At 33.0% G+C, this 24,640-nt stretch overlaps 1 protein-coding gene across 1 annotated transcript in view; it reads right to left on the reverse strand.

The window, feature by feature from the left end:
- Positions 1-314: 314 nt before the first annotated feature.
- LOC117114986 overlaps positions 315-24,640 on the reverse strand; it is a 27,014-nt gene continuing 2,688 nt past the window's right edge. Inside the window, exon 2 of the mRNA XM_033258621.1 lies at positions 315-2,595. Coding sequence (XP_033114512.1) covers positions 2,083-2,595 — 513 coding nt within the window. The 3' untranslated portion in view covers positions 315-2,082. The remainder of the gene's footprint in view (positions 2,596-24,640) is intronic.

Here is a 24,640-nt window from a genome sequence, read left to right on the forward strand (position 1 = left end):
TTGATTATTTGATTAATAGGCTCACACAGACACAATATGATTAATATAACTCAATGGGCTTAAGTCTGCGAGTCGCAGGACCTCCTAGATATCAGCAATGTATTCTGCACTCTTCGCAAGCAGGCAAAAATCGCTCGAACTACCCAATTTCCCACAAACTTACTCTTACTACAGTATTAAGCTGTCCCTGAAATTAGCTGGCCATGAGTATTATTAGTCAAAGTAAAATGCAATGAGATGACCATCTAAAATGACATGTTCTTGTTACTTTCAAAATGTCATAAAACAATAAAGAATTATATAATAAACAAATGTGTGGCTTTCCTTTTATTTTTAGACAATGCGTTTTTTCTGAAAACGAGTTTTAAATCACCTATTTTTATGGATTCTGTAGTCCTAAGCCCCGCCTTCTGAATTTGACCCACATTTGACCTTTACCGGATATGACATACACTCTGTACAACATAACACTCGATGTTCGCGGCATTGGCTACACAAACATACAGTGATCGATAGTATTCAGCACAAAACAAAGTTCTATAGAAAGTTTTCCCGGTTAATTTGAAGTGTCAGTATGCCCCGTTGTGTGGCTGCTGGTTGTGATAGCAACCATTCACACAACGTTAGTTTCCACCAGTTTCCAAAGGATGAAATTTTAAGGAAGAAGTGGAATGAAGCAGTCTCGAGAACCAGGCTTCACTTCCAAGGATCTGCTCATTCTGTTTTATGCAGTAAGCATTTTGCACCGGACGATACGAACCGAGAAGTGTATTAGCTCAAAGTATTGGGCTGTCTGGTCGTAATACCATGAGACTGAAAAAAGGAGCAATTCCTAGTATATTTACGAAGCCAAGTCGCCCAGGACAGCTTATTTTAAATCAGGTTTGACTTGTGGCTTCCCAAAGCTGGGGACCCCTTATACATGCGCTTTAATGCACGTGACAAGCAAAATATGACGATATTTATTAATCAATTCTTCACAAACAAGATGCAATTATTTCATTTTATTTATCATTATTTGAATGCAAGGCCTATGAACTTTTAGTTCATGATATCTTTGGTCTACATTGATAGATAAAAATCGATCGACCGGGTGTATTCGGTCTCCATTTATTTACCATCGATCATAAGTCAAGATCATTGGTCACAAATTTCATTTCAGTGACAATTACCAGGTATTTTCTAAGAACACCCAAATAAACCTGGAAATGGTAATCCTATGATATACCGCACTATACTTCTAAACCAGCCAGAAATATATTCTAACAATGTTGATTTAGTAAGGAATCGATAAACTAAGGAGCTACCTGCCATGGATAAGTGTATTAGGTATATCGATTTTAAATGAATTCAATCTCATTGAATCCATTTTAAACAAGGCTCTGGCTAAACAAACAAACATGTTCTTCAAAACGATTTTGTGGTGTGACAATAATTTATCGTCTTGTTGCAAATTCATTACTATAATGTATTAATTGTTGAACTTAAAGCTACGTATACATTTTTGCTGGGTATCATAAATCATATATTATCATGAAACGATGTCACCCCATGATCAATCCTTTAAGCGACTTATCATGTTGCTAAACTTTTTTACATCGTTTTATTTTGACCAAAGAGCATATTACTCCATGTTTTAATTCTCATTTTCTGATAGATAGGATTGACGAATGATATTAAACCACGTCATAAAAAAATATTTGGAATAATATCGTAGTAAAAAAAATGTGCTGTAATCATCCCGTAACAAATATCGTATATACTGAAATTTTTCCAAATGAAACAAAAGCATTCATTGACAATAGATAAATCAATATACACCACTCTCACGCAACAATCTAAAAACTAGCGGCTCCTTAGCAACTTGGGAAAACTACACAAATCTTCTATAATTGTTAGCAAAATAAACTAAGACTTGTAAAATTTAATCATTTATGTATGTATTTACATTGAATAAGCTAAAATGACGGAATGATTGAATTTTTTTCAAATGGAAACTGACTGTCGTATCAGGTTAAAAGATCACTAAAAAGCTTTCCTGTATTTTTAAGTATTGTGCAAATATAGGTTACTATAGGCATTTCAAGGGTAGTTATCAGAAATTGGGACATTAACGGGTGACACTGATCGTTTCCAGCCTGCATTACACGAGCGACCTGAACATTTGTTATTCCGTTGCCGCCATGAAGCATGTCCCCTCTTCCAACCAGCACTACATGCCATTCCTTTGCATCCTTTTCCTTTCCATGCACGTTTCTCTTCCTCCCCATTGACCTCCGATGACCTTTTCCAACCAGCTAGACATTGCCTCCCTTTGCAACCACTAGACATCTCCCTTCCACCAGTCTGCCTCCAACCTCTAATTTGACGAGCTTCTTCTAAGCCTTGTAGCAATAGTTCCATGGAGTTCAACCTATCAGTTAACGGTATGAACTCTCTTCCATCCAACGGCTGAATTTCATTATTTTCGTCTGCCAGTAGTCCATAAGTGTCTTCCGAACGAGAGACTGAAATAACTAGCCCAAATAATATAAGAATCATTGGTATAAAACTCGCAGTAGGCAGATCCACCATTTTGATCAATTTGTATGGAATCTGAAAACATAAACGAGAGAACGAAATGATAATAATATAGAATTATAATTCGAATGGATTATATTTCAAACATTTCTGTTTTAGGACTCAAGTCCCAAAATGTTAAAATCACCACAATATCGCAAGGGAGTCAGATTGATAAATACATATTTAGGCAAAATTCACCAATACAATAATTACCGTAGTATTTTTAAAATCTAAAAGTTGGGCAATTAATAACTTTATTAAATTTGTTGTTTAAGGCTGAAAAATTGATAAATAGGCCTTTCTACAACATGACACACAAATTGTCAATCCCTATAATTCCATACACATTTTTTTTTTGTCTTCTTTTTTTTTTATTCAGAATGAAACAGGTAACAAAAGAAGAGCATCAGTGTCATGTGATTTGTTAAAAACTGAAATTTATCTGAAATTTAAAGCTTTATTTAAGTTGTTTTTTAGTTGTTATGTTAGACGAGAATACACACAATTTGAGGCTTAAATTATGTAGTTAATAAAATGTCACTAATTGATGCCCTGCATCAACGGCTGATGTTCCTGGCGGAAGAAACCTCCTAATGACGCAGGCAATATTAGGTAGAAAGTCTCCGCGGCGATCTATATTTGACACTTTTAAGTAACCATGTAAATAACAAGCGACTCATTCCGTGTACACATTTCAGGTAAACATGTCGGAAGTCGGCTTTTTATATTTCTGTTCGCGGCATGATGGCATGATACAGTAATAGTAATCAAGCACTATAGGTGAAGTGATGAGATTTTGAGCGGTGGACTTTAGCGCGGTTATTCTTTGAAGACCTTCGCGTCAACTCGTTTTAACTGGATGGAGATAAATCGCCTAACGCATCTAGGATGCTTTCCGAACAACACACAGTCGAAATGAACTGATTCAATTATCTAGTAATCTACGCCATGTAAAATTTGATATTGAATAAACACCTTCACCGAATTGGTTCCTATTCTTATCAAATCGTTGACAGTAGCAATTACAGATCCAAAGCTTAGTTAGGTTTTGAAACGTTCATACTGTACAACCACTTTGTTTTTATTATGTATATGTATACGCAATATTCTAAGGGGAAATATTTGTTTAAGTATGCAATAGTTTTATTCTGAGAGGTTGTATAAAAATAAAAAGTTACGCTATAGTTTTATTCTGAGGGGAAGTATAAAATAAGAACGTTAGAGCCCCATACTGGAGGTATGACGTGGAGGGCACTTACGTCATGACTATAACTTCTGACGTTAATTAATGAAATAATAGATATGGTGATTTTCAGCCTGAATAAATCGTTCCAACTTAATCCCTCATTAAATCTACGTTGGTCGCCTGATGCTGGGGACACTTATGTCGTTGTTTCTGGTTTTTCATCTCATAATTATATTTATACATCTATCATCTAATAGGTTAAATGCGATGCAACATTTATTAGGTTAAATATAGACGCCAATCCCGAGTCTCAGTGGCATATATAATGCACATCTGGTCCAAATTATAATATATAATTTATAATGTTTATAATATATAAAGTTACTCTTGCAAAGAAAATGAGGACAGGTTCAATTTAAACAGCAATGTTTTGATTGCTCCACTTTCTTTCCATTTATTAAGTAAATAGAGCTAATCCTAGACAAATATTCAAGAACAAAGTTGATGTGTTTCGGATCACAATATAATTCTTTGTAACGAACATTTCGTTCATATTAGACTTTATATTGTTAAAGCTCTTCACCATCATATTTGTACATATATAAAGGTATGCGTTATAAAGTTAAAATATCTGCATATGCAAACTGCAATATATATAAACTTTCAAATGCTCATTTGAGTACTTAAGTTATAAACGCTCTATAAGTACATGATAACTTATTATTTATTGAAAAGCAGTTTTCAATAATTTACAACAGTTTTAATACGAAAATCCTTAAATTTACTCGCAAAACGTTATGTGTATATATACAGAATATATGAATGGTACTTCCATTAATTGGTGGCAAAAAGGTTTTCTCGTTCTAAAGTTGTAAAGCTAATAACACATTTAAAGTAGATCATGTTTTATAATTGACCAGTTTATATTGAATTTAGGTGGCATAGTATATTTTTCACCATTTATTTATAATGAAATTTCTATTAAATGTGCAAATACTCCTACAATTAAATTTCTTCCAGCAGTGGATTTAGTAATAAAATATCAATATCATTTAATGTTTTTGCAGGTTCTTTAGTTTTTGTGGTTCTTTGGTGAAAGTATATTTTTATGGTGTCCCATCTGAAGCAAACACGCCGATTAGAGCGATATTATTTTTTTCGCTCACTACACAAATCCTTACCTTCATAATTTTAATTTTGTGTTAACATTACAGGAACCACAAAGTGGTTTAGGCTTTCTCTCTCTCTTGAATAATTAATGAATACTAATGATATGTACACATTTGTATAGGCGTGTTTGGCTATACAAAAATACATATGCTCCATTTTAATATGAACAACTGCTGTGATCATAACAATTCAATTCATATTTTTATAATAGTATTACTGCCAAATAACTATCATTTACTACAAATCTTGTTTGTAGACTATTTGGCTCTCCGTTTAATATGCGGCCTACGTCAGACGTTGTTTTCCATGCATTTTTGTATTCCTTTTGATTTATGCTCTAATAATTACATTACTTTAGGTTTAGATGATCTCTGTTTCAGTAGGAAGAGAGATTTTATTATATATCATTTCGAAATCACATTCAGAACAATGGACCAAGCTTCATTGATTGTTTTAGAGTCATTTTGTAATAAATCTACGAATGAATGTGTTATAATGTAGTACGGTATGAAGTATACAATGATTGTGATGATGACAATGATTATGGTGATGATGATTATGATGATGATGATGGTAATGATTAGAATGACGATGTTGATTATAATGATGACAGTGGATGGTAATGATGGTGATGATGATTTGATTTAACGTTAACCTATATGAAATACATTTACCAACTTGTAGTTACGGGAAAAATGTTAAAACAAAAGAACACTTAAAATACTACTGCATACTGCAATAATTAATAAAAATTGGCACTTTTGTATATAAGAATATTCGTGACGTGATCGTAGAAACAGGAAGCCAGCATCCCAACAACTAATGCAAGCTATAGTTCAAATTACAGTACAAAGTAAAAATTGCATGAAAATTATGACGTAAAAAATTACATGAAAAACAAACAAAAAATCATAAGGAAAATTATAAAGTAAAGTAAAGAAAGACAAGAAAACTAACTCGACAGCAATGAGACTCGAACTACCCCTGCAATGGACTATTGAACCATAGAACCGGACGCTGCGAATGTCAATCCATCTATAGTACTTTTCGTCTTAGGTTGAAGGCGAAGATTTCTTATGCATTTCACGGTAATTTTGCGCTTATCCTAACTACAACTGGTTTGCAGGGGGTGTAGACAGTGCGATCAAACCTTCTTAAATTGTATTATGAAAAATAACTTTTCTGACATCAGCGGAAAACTCTGTGTGTCAATGGGCGTAGGTACACCCCAATGAGTGTCACTCGGTGGCGTAATAATTTCAACCTAGGCCTATTGCATTTCCTCGTGTGGATACATAACCGGACCCCTTTTCTCGTTGCGGATTGAAATTACCTCGCTCAGTGCACCGATAATTCCTTGGAAATTCTTTATAACTTTATTGTTGCTATATTATTGTTATCATTATGAACTTTTATGCATTTTTAAAGTATGAGAGTGCAATTTCCTCGCACCTGGAGGTCCGGATATTCTAAAACTTTTCTCACTTCAGCCCCAATCATGGTCGGGCTGAGGTGGTGTGGACTCTCACGCACATGGACGCACCCCCTACCGCCAAACAATGCATCCGCCCAGCCTTTGTAGAGACACTTCTTAGAGGAGCTTCGAAATTGTATTATGGAGCGAAACATTCGACATTAGTGCATTCTGGCGGTCATGAATGTGTGGATAGTAAGTAGTACTCGGAAGGTCGCTGGTGCGATCTCACAGTAGACCACTTCACTTCAATTACCGCTATTATTTATTAATTATTGATAATCATAATTAAGTATAGATGGGCATTTATCTCTGTGACTAATTGGTTGGCCATTAGGTTGATAAAACTTAAATTGATATCCATCAGTGTTGTGAAAGCGAAACCAAAATTTCAAAATCAATGGCACTTGTTGCAGACTAATTGTTTTTGATGACTCGTGTCTTACATATATGCATTATTTTAGGATGGAGTATACAATTTCTTGTGCCGCGATCACATTTCACGTAGCAATCATATTGTGTGTGTAACTAGCGTGTAATGGACACGTTATGCATCAACTGCAGATACCTTATATAAATGTGTGATAAAACTTCCACGTTCTTCTGAATAGACAAACTAAACACAGAATATATCAAATGGACCTGATTCATATCTAAATTATTATATTCAAAGTGATAATGGTTTTTTTTAGCCACGCAAATAATGACGTTGACATCACAAAAGCCTAAAGTATATAAAATACAGCCATTTTAAAATAATCCATTAAGTAGACTTAGACATTAGTTATTGGAATGCTAGTGCCTCCTGCTTCTGTGGCTACATACGAATAATAATAATAGGAAAATCTATATTCACTCTCTCAACCTAACATCTGCAATCCTGACCTGTAATGTAGTGTAGGCCTGATAAATACATATAGAAATTCTACAACGTATGATTTTGCTATCAACTGGTTGAGGCCCCTCATATTTGAAGATTTGTACCATGCATATATAAGGCACTTTGTCGTTGATGGGCCATGCCTGGTACGTTTATAACATCATTTGTTTCTAAAATTGAGCACTGTTTCTATCATTTACTAGTGTTTGTTTATATTTATATCTTCAGTGCTATGCAGCATACTATTTTAATATATACTATATACACTATGCTATACTATATATGACAGGAGAGGATGTAGACTTTTAGAACACAATTTATTTTAACATTAGGCCTATATATATATATATATATATATATACATATATATATATATATAATTTCAGTAGTACTTTCGTACCATTTATTCCATGCCATAAAGTTAACATTGATTATATAGACATTATACAGTAGACTTAAACTTAATTTATATATATACTGTCTCTTATACACATCTTTGCGGATTGAAATTACCTCGCTCAGTGCACCGATAATTCCTTGGAAATGTTCCACACGCGTTAGTGTATGTGAGAATAGATCGAAAAATCCGCACGAAATAACATCCTCACAAAGATAAATGCTATAATGGATTCAAAAACAATGCTTTAAAAATCGATGAAACCCTCTGAATAACATATTATCTCCAAATCTGGATATCCAAGATTTGTCATCACTATCGAATACAACATCTTCAGGCCTATCTATAGAAATTGACAGTTGGTAAATCTGTTAACATTCGCTTTCTATATGTGCAATGCCAGTACTTAGTATAATTCACACACGGACAAAATGTAATACGCCCTCATTTTAAGTTTACAAATAATAAGACATGATCTCTGAAGTAAAGAGATAGGCCTACTTTTAAATAAGTAATGATGATGATGTGTAAAGAGATCAATTTTAAAATGTCTTGTGGGCTTGCTTAATTCTTCTTTTTTTGTGATAAAATGTATGTATTTCTATCTACTCTGTATCTATATCTTCAAGAAATCTGAAAACCTCACAAAAGTGTATTTAAAACAACATTGAATTGCTTATAAATAGGTCTTACATTCTATGTAGGCCTACGTCAACTATAATATTTAGTATTTAAAATGTTATAATATTAATAATTTATACTTATCTATTCTTTTAAGTGCTTTTCTTTTATACAAATTTCTTAAGCAACTGCTCATTCTACTCTAAGGTTCGTAATGAAACACATGAAACATCATATAATACATGGTTTTGTAGGTTATTTCATCGATCTATTGAAGGTGCAATTTTAAATACTTAGAAAACATTGCGCCACACTTACTCCAGCCATACCCAAATGCCCTGTTAATGAACATCAACTAACAGTCACTTTTCTATGACCTACCCACCTTCCACAAGACGAAATTGTGTTAGTTACGCGATTAGATAATATAATTAGAAAGCATACATTTATATGATAATGCTTGTGTGTGGTGCCTACATTGATGACGATGGCAATTTGAATGCTCTTTACATAATTTGTTGTCGATTTAATTAGGCCTACATAGGCAACAGAAACTCCAATTGACGTAAACATAAAAAATATATATATAATTGGCGCATTGTAAAAACATTTTAACCGATCAACTTCACAAACAATGCCGAATTTCTACCGCTTTCATTAAAATATAACCCAGTCATAATAATTGGAATAGAACAATGTATATTTATGTATGCGGTATCATCTTACAAGCAATTTTACTACAGAAGTACATGACCAATATAAATCTACTGCAAGAATAGCTAAAATTTCTCTATATATTATTATAGTTGATAGCATCAGAGTATTGTTACTACCCACATAGTGTCGTTGCCTCATTGATGTGTTAATTTGCACGATGTAGAAGATCATAAAATATGGCTAAATAATTCTAGACACCAATTTAATATTTAATGTATATCCGCATTCATTGTATTTCATCATTTTATTTACAGTTTTGATAAAATTATCTTCATAAATACATGTTGTCTAGTATAGATAATTACAATTTCAAATTTTTCTTGTGATGTCGATCAGTATAGAAAAAAAAATGTAACTTCATCCCTAAATCGAGAAATAAGAAGGTCGGACAGCGAAGACAAACAGCTGAACGAAATATAATTGTGTGTTGAGTGTTTCACGTTCATTCTCTCTTCTAGTAAATTGGTCAATACTGATAGATTAATTAGCAATACATTATAAATTTCTTGTGAGGTTTTTGTACTTCTAGACTTAACAAAGATGTACGTCGTATTTCGCATTGTTTCTTTATAGCGTTTCTTGTCACCTTAAGGTATTTTCTCTCGCAAGCTACAATCACTTTCTGTGCCACTAATTCACAATAAGTATATAAATTATAATTTATCCATCCATAATAAAAATGTAAAAATCCAATTTTCATAATACAACGTTAACGATGTCCACAATTGCGTATGACATTAATCTTAAAACGCAAAAGCAAGTGACAAGACGCAACTGAAACGCAATGGAATGTTCTACTACCGTACTGTATTGTCTCAATGGAAACAAGTCTTGATGCTGTGAACTCAGACACCTACTGCCCAAGGTAGAACGTGTAGAATAGGCATATTCTAAGCCAGGATTCACCAAGATTTGGAAATAAGAACTACTTTTTAAATATTGATTGAAGTTAGCCTCGCCAATACTCCTAATTTAATTAGCAATTGGTTCTTCCGAACCTTGAATGCTTTTTGCTCTTGTTTGGCGATGCAGACCTCAATACCGGTTCTTACGTATCGATCTCTTATTTTGTTTACATTTATTCGTAAATTCATAAACTTTTTGCATTACGGATGCTTTACCGTTAGGCACTACTCATCAGTAATCATTCATTTCTTCGGTTTTGGTAATAGTTATGCCTCTTGTGCTAAATTGCTTGGTACCGTACTTTGAATAATCTCGTGCAATTTCGTAACGCAGTTGCCAAGCGTTTTTCTCGTATAAGCGTTGCCTGGAGTCAACACATTTCGTAAATGATTGCATATTCAAGCAGTCTAGTCTACACTGAAACTCGACTGTGGGTATAGGTATAAGCGAACTACCGTTGCTTGCGTTTATTTAACGCGCGTCCTAGTGTGAAAAAATAACATTATGTACAGCATTATATAAAGCTCTAATGTGCACTATGCATAATACGCGCGCGCGATACATGTCGATGAGAAGCCACTTTAAGGTATCTTGTCGCTTACAGCAAGTGCCTCGTTGACATTGATTGATATAAGCCTAAGGACTATTTAAACAATGTGCAGTATTGCATACTGTGTGCTAATTCATATGTGATGACTCTTTGATCGTTGTTTTCTAATATGACAATACATTTTCAATTCATGTTAATTTAACTTGATACCTTGATAGCGTTTTCAAACTACTTGTTGATAGTTGAGTCAACATACAATAAAATGTGACGTAGCCTAATGCCTCATGTTTCAACATGTTCCAACATTTATATACAAGTTTACATAATTAATATCATGAAAACGGTTACTTCATTTTACGCTAACTTTAATTGGAATCCAATCAATAAAGCAACTATTCAATATTAATTGATTTTACCTAACTATACTGCGCTGCTCAATTAGTTAACTTACACACGGAGAACTCAACGCGACGGAAGCCGTGCGCAATATAACGATCTTCACTGCTACCGATAATCAGCAGACGGCATCGCATCGTCAAGCATGCACAGAGAGAAGAGAGATCCCTCGGCCTATGGCCGTAAGGCCTTCGGCCGATGCAAACTGGTTAATGTAACTATATTAGATATTATCCAAAATTAGTTTTACTCCGTTTTTGTAATTATTGTCATATTGACAATTTTATATGATCTTATCTTAAAAGCATGTAATTTAGTTGATCCTACAGACACGGAATACATGCTTTAAATATAAGAGCTTGTCAAATTTTCAATTCAGTTGCTTATCAATTGCTCTCAATCCATTATAAATCACCGTGATTAAACACCATCGCAAATGATTTTTTTTCCTAGTGTACAATATGCGGTAAATAAAAATCAGTAACATGGTTACTGCTATCGAATGTCAGTCTGCCATTATAAAGGTGTAATTAGATCTTATTGGATATGACTTATTATCATTGCATTATAAACATAAGGAATTAATATTTCATTGATTATGCTCGAAGCTATACAGCCGTAAATCTACATCAAATGTCACATTATCTGTTGAATGTTCGACTGAAAGTAGGCCTACTTTTTGTTATTAGGCCTACGGTATTATTCTTTAGTCGCCCAAAAACAAAGTACAATACAAAGGTGGTATACATATACAGAAAACAAATACTGTACAATAAAATGAATTAGTGGGCAAGGAAAAAAAAGCAAATGAACTGTGTGATCGTTTGGAAGAGCAACAGAAGAACTACTGTAGATCGGATAAATTTTGACGGTATTTTTTAGAAGTGCAAATTCCGTCAATATGGTGTGGTCATTTCATATTAAGCGCGCCCTGTTTCGTCATTTGAGGCACAACACCGCGGTTTTTACGCATTTCTCATAATTTTCCTTGAGTCACCTCCGCCAAATGAGGTTGTGCAATCACCGCTGTCTGTATGTCTATCTGTCTGTCTGTTAGCAAGATTACGCAAAAAGTAGTGAATGTGGAATATTACATAATAGGCCTATTTGAATAAAGAGTAGACCATTCAATTTTGGGGAAAGGTCAAAGGACAAGGTCATGGGAATTTGTGGGGTTTTTTTTAACCCGGAGCATAAAATAAATTTTGGAATGGCTCCGTCAGACACGGCATGAGTATTGGTAGGAATTCAGGCACGTGTGGGAAGGAAAATAATGGATGGCCTGCGTAGGCTATTGTTCGGTATTGAGTGACTGTTCTAGTTAAACTTAATCTTATTTTAAAGTTTACATTATTTAATTCTCTTCTAGCAAAAAATGACTCACAAAATTAGGCCAAATATGAAAATTCATGTTTCTCCTTTCCTCCTGCGCCGCCTCCTTATTCATTTAATTTATTGTTTTAATTTTACAAGATAAATATCCAGACCATTATGTAGAAATCCAACCGTTTCCATATACGAAATGAGTATTCTTATGTTTCTAGGCCTTGTGCACTACAAATGATAAGTTCATTTGTCGATTAAATCTTTGCATATTGGATATATTGTTTACCTTTTGATGTTTATCGTTATTATTAAGGTCATATTTATCTGCATATTTTTCATGGTCTGGGTCATTTGGAATTTTCATTCATGAATCCATCCCTTCTCAGTTTATATAGTGTTTTATTGTATTTTTTCTATCTTTATATTTTACATTTTTATATGTTACTATTTTTATGTCCATTTTATATTGTTGCTTTTTGTAATTGTATACATCACGGATTATGTGAATTTTTAATAACATTGAATTGAATTGAATTAAATAAGTGGCATTTTAATGCTCAGCTAATTCACGTGTAATTAATTGTACTAACTTTGCAACAAGCCAAATAAAAAAGTAAAACCAAATAGATGTATGTGCCCTCTAACTTGACAATTATTCTTAATGTCGCCTACCTTTTATGTGATATTTTAGTTTTAAAACTGAAATATGTTGGTTCAAATTAAGATACATCTCTTATTTTCATCCTCAAAAAGGGTGAAACAAAGGGGGAAACCAATGATAATGTTGTTTACATATACCAATACTTAATTTTATGGTGAGCCAAACTAAATTCATTCATGGATAATAAAGATGTCTTAGTTTTAAACTAAACTATCTTGGTTGAAATTAAAATGTACCTCTTATTCAAAAAGAAGTTTCTAGAGGAATCTGTATTCATTCAACATTCAATTAGGAATCGATAATAAAGGTAAGCCAATCTTAGTTTCAAACGAAAATGTCTTGGTTCAAATTAAGATGTATCTCATATTTTGACATCTTTATTAATAATTATCTTTTATTAAAGGTGTCATAGTTAAACCCTTCATTAGCGTGGAGACTTTAGAATTATTGATGTAGTTCTCTGGGGTATTGTGCGTTATATATCCCACTACACATACTATCATACAAACATCTTCATTCATAAATATTTCAGTTTAAACTTAGATATCTCTGCTTGCACAAAGCGTTAGTGCTAAAAAAAATCCATCGAAGTAAAAATATAAAATTGAAATCACTGTTTCAATCTAATTTTTACACCAACAAAAATAAGATGTCTATATTTCGAAAGTTTTTTACTTAACGATGATTCTTAGAACATGTTATGATTGTGAAACAATTATAATATGATTTTTTTTAAATGGACTTAGCTAAGAGAAAAAAAAATATAATAATTAATGAATTGTACTGTCTGTTCTGAACTTGGCATTTATTATTATTGTGAAAGTGATGTTAATATAATGATTATTATTACTATTACTATTGTTATTATTATTATTAAAATCATTGCTATTAGCCTTTATTCAACAGCAGTCATAAGATGATACAAACTTTGAAAATGGTAAAAGTGTTGTTGAAGAAAAGGAGAAAACTTAAAACTCTTGTGAGCTTCATATACAGTGTCCCCAAACATAAGACCAATAAAGTCAATTAAACTAATTACTAATGAAACTATACCTAAGTTATATACATATATAGAGAACCATGGTATTATATATAACAATTGTATTATATACCAATTATAGTATGACATGTTTTAGAAATTGCAACGTTTGTCTGATGCAAACCGGTTTTATAACCGGATGTTTGCGAGGCATCTTGGGAGTTACTCCACTCATCATTGCTTTTAAATTAAAACGGTTTATAAGCCAATTTTAGACTTTCTCTGTAGAATAACAATTATTTTTCTCAAAACGACTTAAATATGAGGTAGTTTATTCACAACACGAGTCGGAATATCACAATGATAATTGACACCTCTAGTAAGGATGGTACTTTCTCTGGAGCCAAATAATTTTGATATATTACAAAATCCCATTTATAATGTGTAACAATGTATACAAATCTAATAAAATTTCTTCAGCATAATAATTATATAAAATTACACCATTGTAGTCGGAGTAAATCTTTCATATTTAATGAAGTGTTCTAAATAATTGTTTAAAATGGTAATATTGAAGTTTGTTTATTCATATTTTTGTATCATGTTTAGCTGGCATTTGTTTTTGTTTTTTGTTTTTTGTTTTTTTTTAAGAATAGTATATCAAGTCATTAGTGTTATCATACTATTGTGATATGTGGGCTGTTTTATTGATTTTTTTGGAAGCGTTTCGTAACTTGTGAAAGGCCCTTCATCCAGCTTTGATTTTAGGGCTAGCCCAATAAACTTAAAGAAATATAGCACGTAGCCCCAGTGCATAGTAATTTAGCCTGTCTTATATATCTATATTAATTTGTACATTAGTTAATATTGACAAACGAAATCCAACTCAAGTTATCGATTATGATAATCTAAATATTTTTAATCAAATGTATATTAATTTGATAAATAATATACTCGATTTGACATTTCTGCCTCATAGCAGTCTTCGTCCTATCATACATAAATTAAACATAGTTACACTCCTTCAACTAGATATTAGTCTACACAATAAATAGAGTAACCGCTCCTTTGGGATAAAATCAAACATTAACCAGCTGAAGCTGGATGGTATAGTGGCATAATAGAGATTAGATAATCGTGAGGTCTGAATTTTAGAAGCGATTTAGCAATCGGTATGCTGTGCAATTCCTACAACACGTTAGGTTCGGAATCTAAATTTAATGATTTAATTTAGAATGTTAACGTAAATGATAATGCAGGTAAAACCGAAGTTGAACAATTTAGTCAGCCATGGTGGACTGACCCCCATATCCTGTGCAATTTAATTTTAATTTCCTTGATTCTCAGCTGAAGCTGGATGGTATAGTGGCATAATAGAGATTAGATAATCGTGAGGTCTGAATTTTAGAAGCGATTTAGCAATCTGTATGCTGTGCAATTCCTATAACACGTTAGGTTCGGAATCGTTAACCTATTTTGTGTGCATTATAAACATTATTATAACAAATAGTGTATTAATATATTAATGCTTTCAATAGTGTAATGTAATGCCTCTCGATAAAAGATTATTGTTTATAACCATTACAATTGTGATGCTTTAAAACATAACGGTATAGACGATTGTAATGCAATTAATTCATCTAGTTCAAGTGTGATGTTTACAGGTACTGGTACGGGCATTTATGATGTGACTTTTCCTTGTGGTTATAAAGCGCAATTCTTTTCCCTGGTCATTAGGTTCAATATGCTTAACTGTTGCTGCACAGAATTAAACCGCTTCTACCGTTTTACAATAAATGCCCAAAAATAATGACAAATTTCAAAATTATTGTCTCTTGTTCAAGATAGGTTTTTGTTATCTGCGCTAAACAATGAATAGCCTAAAAAAAAAACATTTTCTGTTCACCTATATTTGATCTTAAAGCTATTACACCGTGTCAGAATTTTTTTCTGAAAAAAATCCTCAAAAATTAATTATAACATTGAAAAGCTTATTTTAATAGATACACAGATCAAAACATTCAGATTTTCACTTATCTAAATATTTATGTAATGGATACACTAAATGTATTATCTATGATTCATTCACCTGAAGAAGTTAGTTTGAGTTAGCGAACGCCCGTGTTTCAAATAAATTAAGCAAATCGAGGTTCTACCTCTTTTATTTTCATTTCTTATCACATACCGGTCTTATTTTTGTTCTCATCAAGTATACTTCCCTTAATTCGTGCAAAATTTATTTTCTGTTTCTAATTTTAATTTAAAGCTAATAACCTACTTTTTAATTCATCACAGAATGTTTATCTCAACTACCTATTAGTTGATTGGTCAGTTGAAGATAGAAACTTTTAAAATTAGGACAATCGTTTATTATTGAACAGGAACAAATAATGAGCTTGCAGTACATCTGCTATCATCTGAGAATAATCAGTATACACACTTTTATTTTTATAGTATATTGTATCATGAAAAAATCTATAGTGTAATGCAATTATAATGCCACTGTATCCTTGTGAACCTGACCTTAACATTACTTATCAATCGTATTGAAAAAGCTGCAAGTCCATTCTGTAAAGTGATTCGTTAGTGGTCTAGCATATATTTAGCTAATTACCTAATTGCATTAATACTTACCATATTATAATATAAGAGCATGGAGCATAATATTATAAAGCTTCTTGGTAATAGTAGTTACTGTCAATCAACATAATTCCTTTCGGCAATATGTGTTCGATAATCTTAATTCTAGCTACCAATTGCATCATTATTAATACATTAGATTTTATTTTTATCAAAGTGTGGTCATCAGCCGTTTATACAAATTGGTTCGGGGGTGTTTTAAGTGAATATCATCCTAAAGTACCAGTACATCTTTTGTCCCTTCAATTTGTTCCCGTTTATACTTACGTTGACTTTACGTTGTTGTCCAATATATTGTCAAACCTAATGTACCGTAAGTTTATATGAAATTTCGTTTCCAAGATTCATAAAATAAACACATAAAAAGTCACCATATAAGGCTGTTTTGGACTTAACTATTGTTTTTCGAATTGTATATTACCTCTCAACTATCACAATGTTCATTTTATGTAGCCTCTGCAAAGACTACAAGAGTATAAGTCGAAATACGTTCTAATAAATCTTAGTGTTTCTAAAATCAACATTGAAGGTATCTAGATAAATGAAAAAAAAATCAGGATGGGTGGCATTTGGTAAACACGAAGAGAATATTTTGCAAAATAAATGACAAAATGGAAAAAGTGTCAAAAAAGAAATGGAGATGAGCAGGGCATGTGGTTTGAGCTAATGACAATAGAGTCGAGTGGCCGAGCGGTAAGGCAGCGGCGCCGCTAGCTGCAGCGTTACCATCGGCGCTGGTTCCATCCGCTCCTCGTCCATGGTTTGGTTGGTAGAACCAAGTCTTCTCGGATAAGGACTTAAAATGGAGGTCCAGTGTGTACTTCTGGCTCGTGTGCACTTTAAAGAACCCATTGCATCTTTCGGAAGAGTAGGGGGGTTACCCTGATGTTATGGTTCATTTCAGCCCCTGTCGTCGAATGATGTGAACATTATCTACATGAAGCGCCTACTTACGGCTGCTGGTAGTGTCACGGACCACGCCCATACGCAATTCAGCAAAATGACGCTACAAGTTATGGGTTATTTACCTTTACCATTACCTTTATGGACAAAGAGAGTTACCGAATGGATACCAAGAAAAGGTAAAAGAAAACGAATACAGAAACAGAAGTGGGCAGACGACCTGAGAATGTACAATAATGCTGGTTTAGAAAAACAACAGACAAAATTATTTGAAATATTTTAGAGGAGTGGTATGATCAATAGTGAATTGATGGACCCTGAAGTAAATACCGGTAAGTATCGCTGGCATTGACAGAATGATCACAGTAAATATAATATTATGAAATAAGCTTAATTACAATTTTTTTAAACTTATAGGCCTAAATGAATTACCAATTTAATCCTAATAGTAGAATAAAAATCACAGTAAAAATAAATAAGAATAATTGAAAACTTTTTTTTCTGAATAACAAAAATAATCATGACATCAATATATAGATTCGTTGTGCGGAAGGATTGGCGATGCACGGTACTTCTCACAGCATTGCAGTCCGGGCCACATGCAAAGGAAATATGTAAACTTCGGTCTCATTGCTCTGTGAGTTTGGAATTTACCTATCCATAATATAAGACCTTAATATAAATATTTTATTAAAACTGAATTAATTAGGAATTAATAATAATCAAGGTAAAGTATAAGTCAGGTGCACTTTTCATGATACTATTTTATACAATAGGTATACAAACAATTAAGTAGATTGTAATATCGACACTGGATCGATAAATTTTACAGTATTTTAATATTCACATTATTATTGACTATAACAATATAAATAAGTACAACTGTCCACTGACAGCAGGAGAGAAACTGTTTTATAATCGCCAATTATAGGCTTATGATATAGTTAAAGTTATTAGGCATATAATTTTTTTTAAATCTAAATACTTGTGAAGCATAACACATAAGAATCATTATTTTTATTGTATGGAAAGTGCATTAGAATATTAAGCTACCTCGACAAGGTCATAGCACTCTAGAACCCTAATGCACATAAGTATATGCTACCATCATTATCGGGGAGGATTTTTTTTTATTCACTTTTATGTTATTTAATTCCAAGGTTAAAAACATGAAGATAAAAAGTACAATTATATTAGTGTCTGTGGGCAACTAAACGTAAACCGATTCATTAGCAAAAGAAAAAAAGCAATGAACAGCAGCGTCGAGTGGGTTTGCAACTGAAAATGCTTTGAACAGGAAATCAAGGAAAAATATAGGAATTGCTAGGAGTCAATATTATTTATAATTTTTTGAGATCCCTTTAAACTCCTCAAAGTTAAACAGTGCTTTGGCAAGCACATAAAGTGGTATCACGCTTCCGAAATATTTCTTGTTCTAATTATTAATAAAGCTGATAATTACTTAAATAAAGCTTCATGTCTAAAGTAAGCAATTTGAATTTTGAATATTATTGTTCATAAGCTTATTTCGTTTGTGTACAGGTAGTATAATCTTAAAACAGACTTAGTTAGCTTAAAGAAAAAACCTGTACATGTACACTGAGTTACGGTATTGATGACTTAAATGAAACTCCCGTGGAAAATATGAACTCGGTTTCTTAAGTTACATAAACGATTGTAAAAACTACAAAAGACACTCAGGAACTCTGATGATAGTTCCACCAAGTTATCGACTTCTAATAATAATCCAAATTAATGTGTTTTTGATTTAAAATAGAGAACAAAGGATATAAACAGACTATTATTACTCCACCGTGACAGTGGGTATTATCAAAACGCGCGCAAACTCGATGATTTATCGTTTGACTTTTAAATGAAAAATCTTTGAATTTTATAGATGAGTAGGCTACACGGTATATGCGTTATGCTTACGACTACACCAGATGGTATACATTATGCCAACGGAAAAAATGGTTAGGCCTGTACTAAATTTGCTTGATTTCAGATATGTGTTTTCTAAATAGGCCTATAACTAAAGTCTACGTTTAGAGACTTATAAAAACACACAATTCATTTATATTGTCCTCAAATTTAGATACTATAATGGATAATTATTATTACTGAACACAATTCTTTATATATGTACTATGTAATGAGTTACTTTACCGATATACAATTTTTTTATTTAGTCAGACTAATTTCTATGGTTACATCATAAAAATAACAAAAACAGCAATAGCACAACAGTAATAATAACACATATATCTCGACTCTAGGGCGAGTCGAGTGGCCGAGCGGTAAGGCAGGGGGAGGGGGGGGCGCTAGCTACAGCCTTAACATCGGCGCTGATTCCAGCCGCTCCTCACCCATGGTTCCGTTGGTAGAACCAAGTCTTCTCGTATATAAGGACTTAAAATGGAGGTCCAGTGTATACATCTGGCTCGTGTGCACTTTAAAAATCCCATTGCATCTTTCTGAAGAGTAGGGGGTTGCACTGATATTATGGTTCATTTCAGCCCTTGTCGTTGTGGAATGATGTAAACATGTATCTACCATGAAGCGCCTCTTTGCGGCTGCTGGGTAGACACGGACCACGCCCATACGCAATTCAGCACAATGACGCTGAAAGTTATGGGTTATTCTCCTATCTTTACCTTTACCTACCAATATCAATTTAAATTAATGGGCCAGAAAAGGTATCCATACGGTCAACGATATTATTAATGATTATGGAGAATTTTTGACCATGCACGAATGTGTTAATAAATTTAACATCAATACAAATTTCATTGAATATTACTGATTGATTCGCTCAATAAAACAAATCACTAAATCGTACTAAGTTTGAATGTCGATTAGTACGGTACGAATCATTTCTCCGTTTAATATTGAGGTGATTTTAAAGGACCATGAAGGGTCTAAGAGAATGTATAAGGTATTTTGTTCTAATTTGGTTTATAAGGAAAGATATAAAGAAAAATGGCAGAGGGGTATAGGAATTTTAAATAACAAAAATATTTGGGAAACTGTGTCAAATGTCACTTTCAGTTGCACCAGTGATGTTAAGTTAAGATGGTTTCAATACAGAATCATTTATCATACAGGATTTTAGGTGTTAAATCATTTTTATTTAAAATCGGTATATCCGAAAACAATACGTGTACCTTTTGCAAAGAAAGTGAAGAAACACTCGAACACAATTTTTTCTGGTGCCATGTTAGTTTTTACTTTTGGAATAAAGTTTTAACATGGCTTAAAAATACCTGTAATTTAACTTTAATACAGGACGAAGAACTATGTTTGTTTAGAATTAGAAACATTAAAATGAAGGCAATCAACACTGTCCTAACCGTCTGCCGTTTACACATATACCGGAGCAAAATGCAAGAGGCCATACCTTGTATCTATGCTTTAAAACTTGAAATAAAAAATACTGTGAAATGGAGAAATATATTGCCCTGGTTAACTGCAAAGAAGATATATTTTTTTTAATGGATTTCTCTGAAAAACGCTATTGACTCATAATCAATCAATGTTGTGTATTGTAAATATAATATTTCTTAAGGTTATTTTCTTTTCTGTTAATTTTTATGACTTTTGTGATTTGGTTTTTTGCATTTGTGGCTAATAAAGGTGACTTTGCCACACCAAATTAAAAGAAAAATTCAAATTAATATTTATTCACTTCCCTTTAAAAGAATGCAATTACAACAGAAAAACATTTTAAATATAAATTAATTATGTAAATTGATAAAACAAGTAAAAGGAAATAAAGACCCGAGAAGTAATAGTAATAATAATAATAAGAAAATAATATGCAATTTATAAGAATTTATAAGGAGGATCTGGAAAAAAATTGCTCAAGCCACAATAAATAAATTAAAGATTGTAACCTGAAGAACATAAAGACAAAGGCGGAAGACTTTTGTATTTAGGATAATAGTAAAAGTAATGGTTGTTATAAGGACAACACATTGAATCATGGTCCCCGTGCGCTGTAAATATAAACAGAAATCATATCGATTATATTCCTGTAGGTCTGCTTACCAATGATACTAAAATATGATCCTGAAATAAAATAATATGACATGTACCGAGGAAATAATACTACGAAATATGAAACCCTTGTTCTTCAATTTGAAACTGACAAGGATATTCCTCTGCGGTTGCAAAACTTACATACATTTAAGAAATTTGGATCCAACTGCCATTCACATTAGTTATAGAATATCTGCACTCTACGCATATCAGCGCATTGTGAACTCATCCTGATGCTGAACAGGCGTTGATGAGTAAAACGTAATAGAATTAGAATGTACAATCTACCATACTAGAAGAAAAACTAAAAAATACCATTACAGAAAAAGAACACCAAGTTTAAAAGTGACAGTGACGGCAAAAGAAGAATTGCCCGACTGGGGAAGGGGTCCCTAACGGAGGTGGAGGCGGCCAATATTCCTGACGGGAAGGCCGACATCTCCGCCGGAAGTAGGTGGGCGAGTCTTGGAGCAGCCCAGAACCCCTTAGTGGGGTCCAGAGAGGGAAGCCCCCAGAAACTATTGACAATGTAGTGAGTTGAAAGGCTTATTTAGTCGAACTTAGAGCCTCACAATTTGTAAATAGTACTTAGAATGTTTTCTCCCCTACGGTGGGGGAACTCTTCGATGGAGGGCCCGTCCCCCTCCCCCCGGGAGCCACCTCTGGAAGAAATAGAAGATATTGATGCTGCAGCACGCCGTGGGTTAATATAATCCGGCAATGAAAGAGAGATGATAGAGCTATGATGAAACCCATTTGTTAGTTCAGATAAATGATACAACTCGGGTCCATCTAAATGTCTTACAAAAATAGGACAGGAACAATATATTGATAATTATAAAAGATAAGTTTGCCAACTAAACATCTATTTTAACTTTACCAGTCTAGACTTATAGGGTCCTTCCTACTATAATGTCAACATCGATAGTAGTGTAATTAAAATTAATGAAACTGTCAAATTAACTGCTATAAAAAAAAAACAGAAATTCGAAAGCCCAGTACCAAGTTCAAGGGTCTAGGCAAATAAGGTACCGGTAGCTTTCAAATTGGGCGACAACCTCGTGACCTAAAGACAATTTCACACTTCTGTGACCGTCATGCGTTCTCTGAGCTAGGACGATTATCAATGAAAAGACATATAAATAGGACTACTGTAAAAGCAAATTATTATCTTCCAATTATAAATTATAATGAGATTTTTGTTGTATGTACACTGTAAAAACTGCGTGGAGGATTTAAACACAAAGCTCCACACAATGTTGTCCCGTCTTTGGTGACACGTTTAAAGGCTAATTGTGTTCCGATATATCTTTATATGCTTAGGATCTTGACGTGTTTAGAATTAATGTGCTTAGGTATTTGAAATCATGATGTCAAATACCTAAGCACATATAATACTAAACACGTCAGAAACCTAAACGCATTAGGCCGGGCCTAAACACATTTAGCATTTTAACGTGTAACCGAAGACAGTACAACCATGGTACAACATTGCGTGGAGCATTGCGTTTAAATCCTAAGTGTAGCCAGGCACAGACATAATACTATTAATACATTCTTATTTATAGTCAATTAAATTAGCTGGTAAACTTTAAATGAATCTATCTGTATTTGACTCGAAATTTATCTTCATATGTTCAGATACTATAACATCGAATAGAAGCCATGCGCACATTTGGATGGGCTTCTTTTCGAGGCTACTTTTGCAAAGTAAAGAGGGAACATCTTTTCAAAATTAATGCTATAGGAACTAATGAAACAATAAATAGGGCCACTGTAAGATCAGTCTGTATCATGGAGTGTATTAACCGGCATCAAATCACCTAAACTACGGGCTAAACTAGGCCTACTATATAAACCAGGCGTGTTTTTAATTTGTTTTATTTCTTTGAAATTCATGTACAGTATATAATCTGTACTATCTCGAAACGAATCCCATGCTATCTTTCGAGGCTAATCCTGCAAACCAAAGAGGGGTTTCAATTAGAGATGGGCTTCTTTTCGAGATTTATACCATTGGACTTCTATTCGAGGTTTTGCGGTATGTAGTTGATTTTGATATACTTGTTTTCCTTCTAAAAAATATCCATATTTCGCATCAGCGGTAGGTCTGCATCTGCAATAGGCCTATACTTTACATTTAATAATCCCTCTACATTTTGCCTGACAAGTCCATGTATATGATTTGCTCTCGACTTATTTATTCGTTATGTTACATTAAACATTTACCGTATTTCATCTTGCTTTCTAATTATCATAATAGTATAGTTAATTAAATTTTAACGGAGGTTGATAACCTAAAGTTCTTTGTATATAATCCCATCTGCATGTACAGTTTCTGCAACATATATAATTTATTCAACGACATTAGACATTTGTAAATTTTGTAAATTTCTTTTTACTTGTATAACTCGCGATGACATTTTTAAATTTCATTTTACAATAATCTTGTGCTTTGTGTTAATTTTATAATTTCAAGATATAATTGTATCAATAAAACAAACAATAAACAAAAAAGACCTAGTGTTTATGGTTATATCGCAGAAGATTAGTGCGCATTAATTTGTGTATTCGATATTCTGGTAGCACAAAAAAATAACAAAAACCTAAAATATTCGACATCGTTTTTACTAAGTTGCAAAACCTACCGTACCTACTATTAACAATCCGTCCTTAAAATATGCAGCTCTCCATTCTACCACCACCGTGCAGTTTTTTCAACCACTGTAGACTACAATGTGTCCAGTAGTACACCATGTGAAACGGTCCCTTTAAGTTACTGAAAAATGATACTGCTCTATGAACTACGGTGCGTCAATCTTAAAACCTATGCACACGGCGACGATTTAGATTTATTCTGAGAGACATTAATTTCTAATCTCAGTTGGGACAACTTTTTATTTACTGTAGCAAATTTCTCGTCTTCAACCTTCACAATTCTTTTAATATAACATTGCTGCAAGATGAGACGAACGTTGAATATACATCGAATATGCTTCATCCACTATTAAAGATAACTCATCCTTCAAAAGACTCTTCTTTTCTTTCTTAAAAGAATTCGATTTTCTATTATAACAATGGTGTTTGTTTTATAAATTTCATCCATGGTACAATTTGCCACAGATCTTAAATCTACATTACCTGTTCTCCTTTAACCATTGATTCGAGTTATGTTGTGTAATACGCAAATGGAACTAGATTCTATGTATTTTGTACGTTATAACAACAAAGTTA

Source organism: Anneissia japonica, unplaced genomic scaffold (assembly GCF_011630105.1).
Source record: "Anneissia japonica isolate Jap-2015-1 unplaced genomic scaffold, ASM1163010v1 scaffold284995_len508010_cov190, whole genome shotgun sequence".
Taxonomy (NCBI): Eukaryota; Metazoa; Echinodermata; class Crinoidea; order Comatulida; family Comatulidae; genus Anneissia; species Anneissia japonica.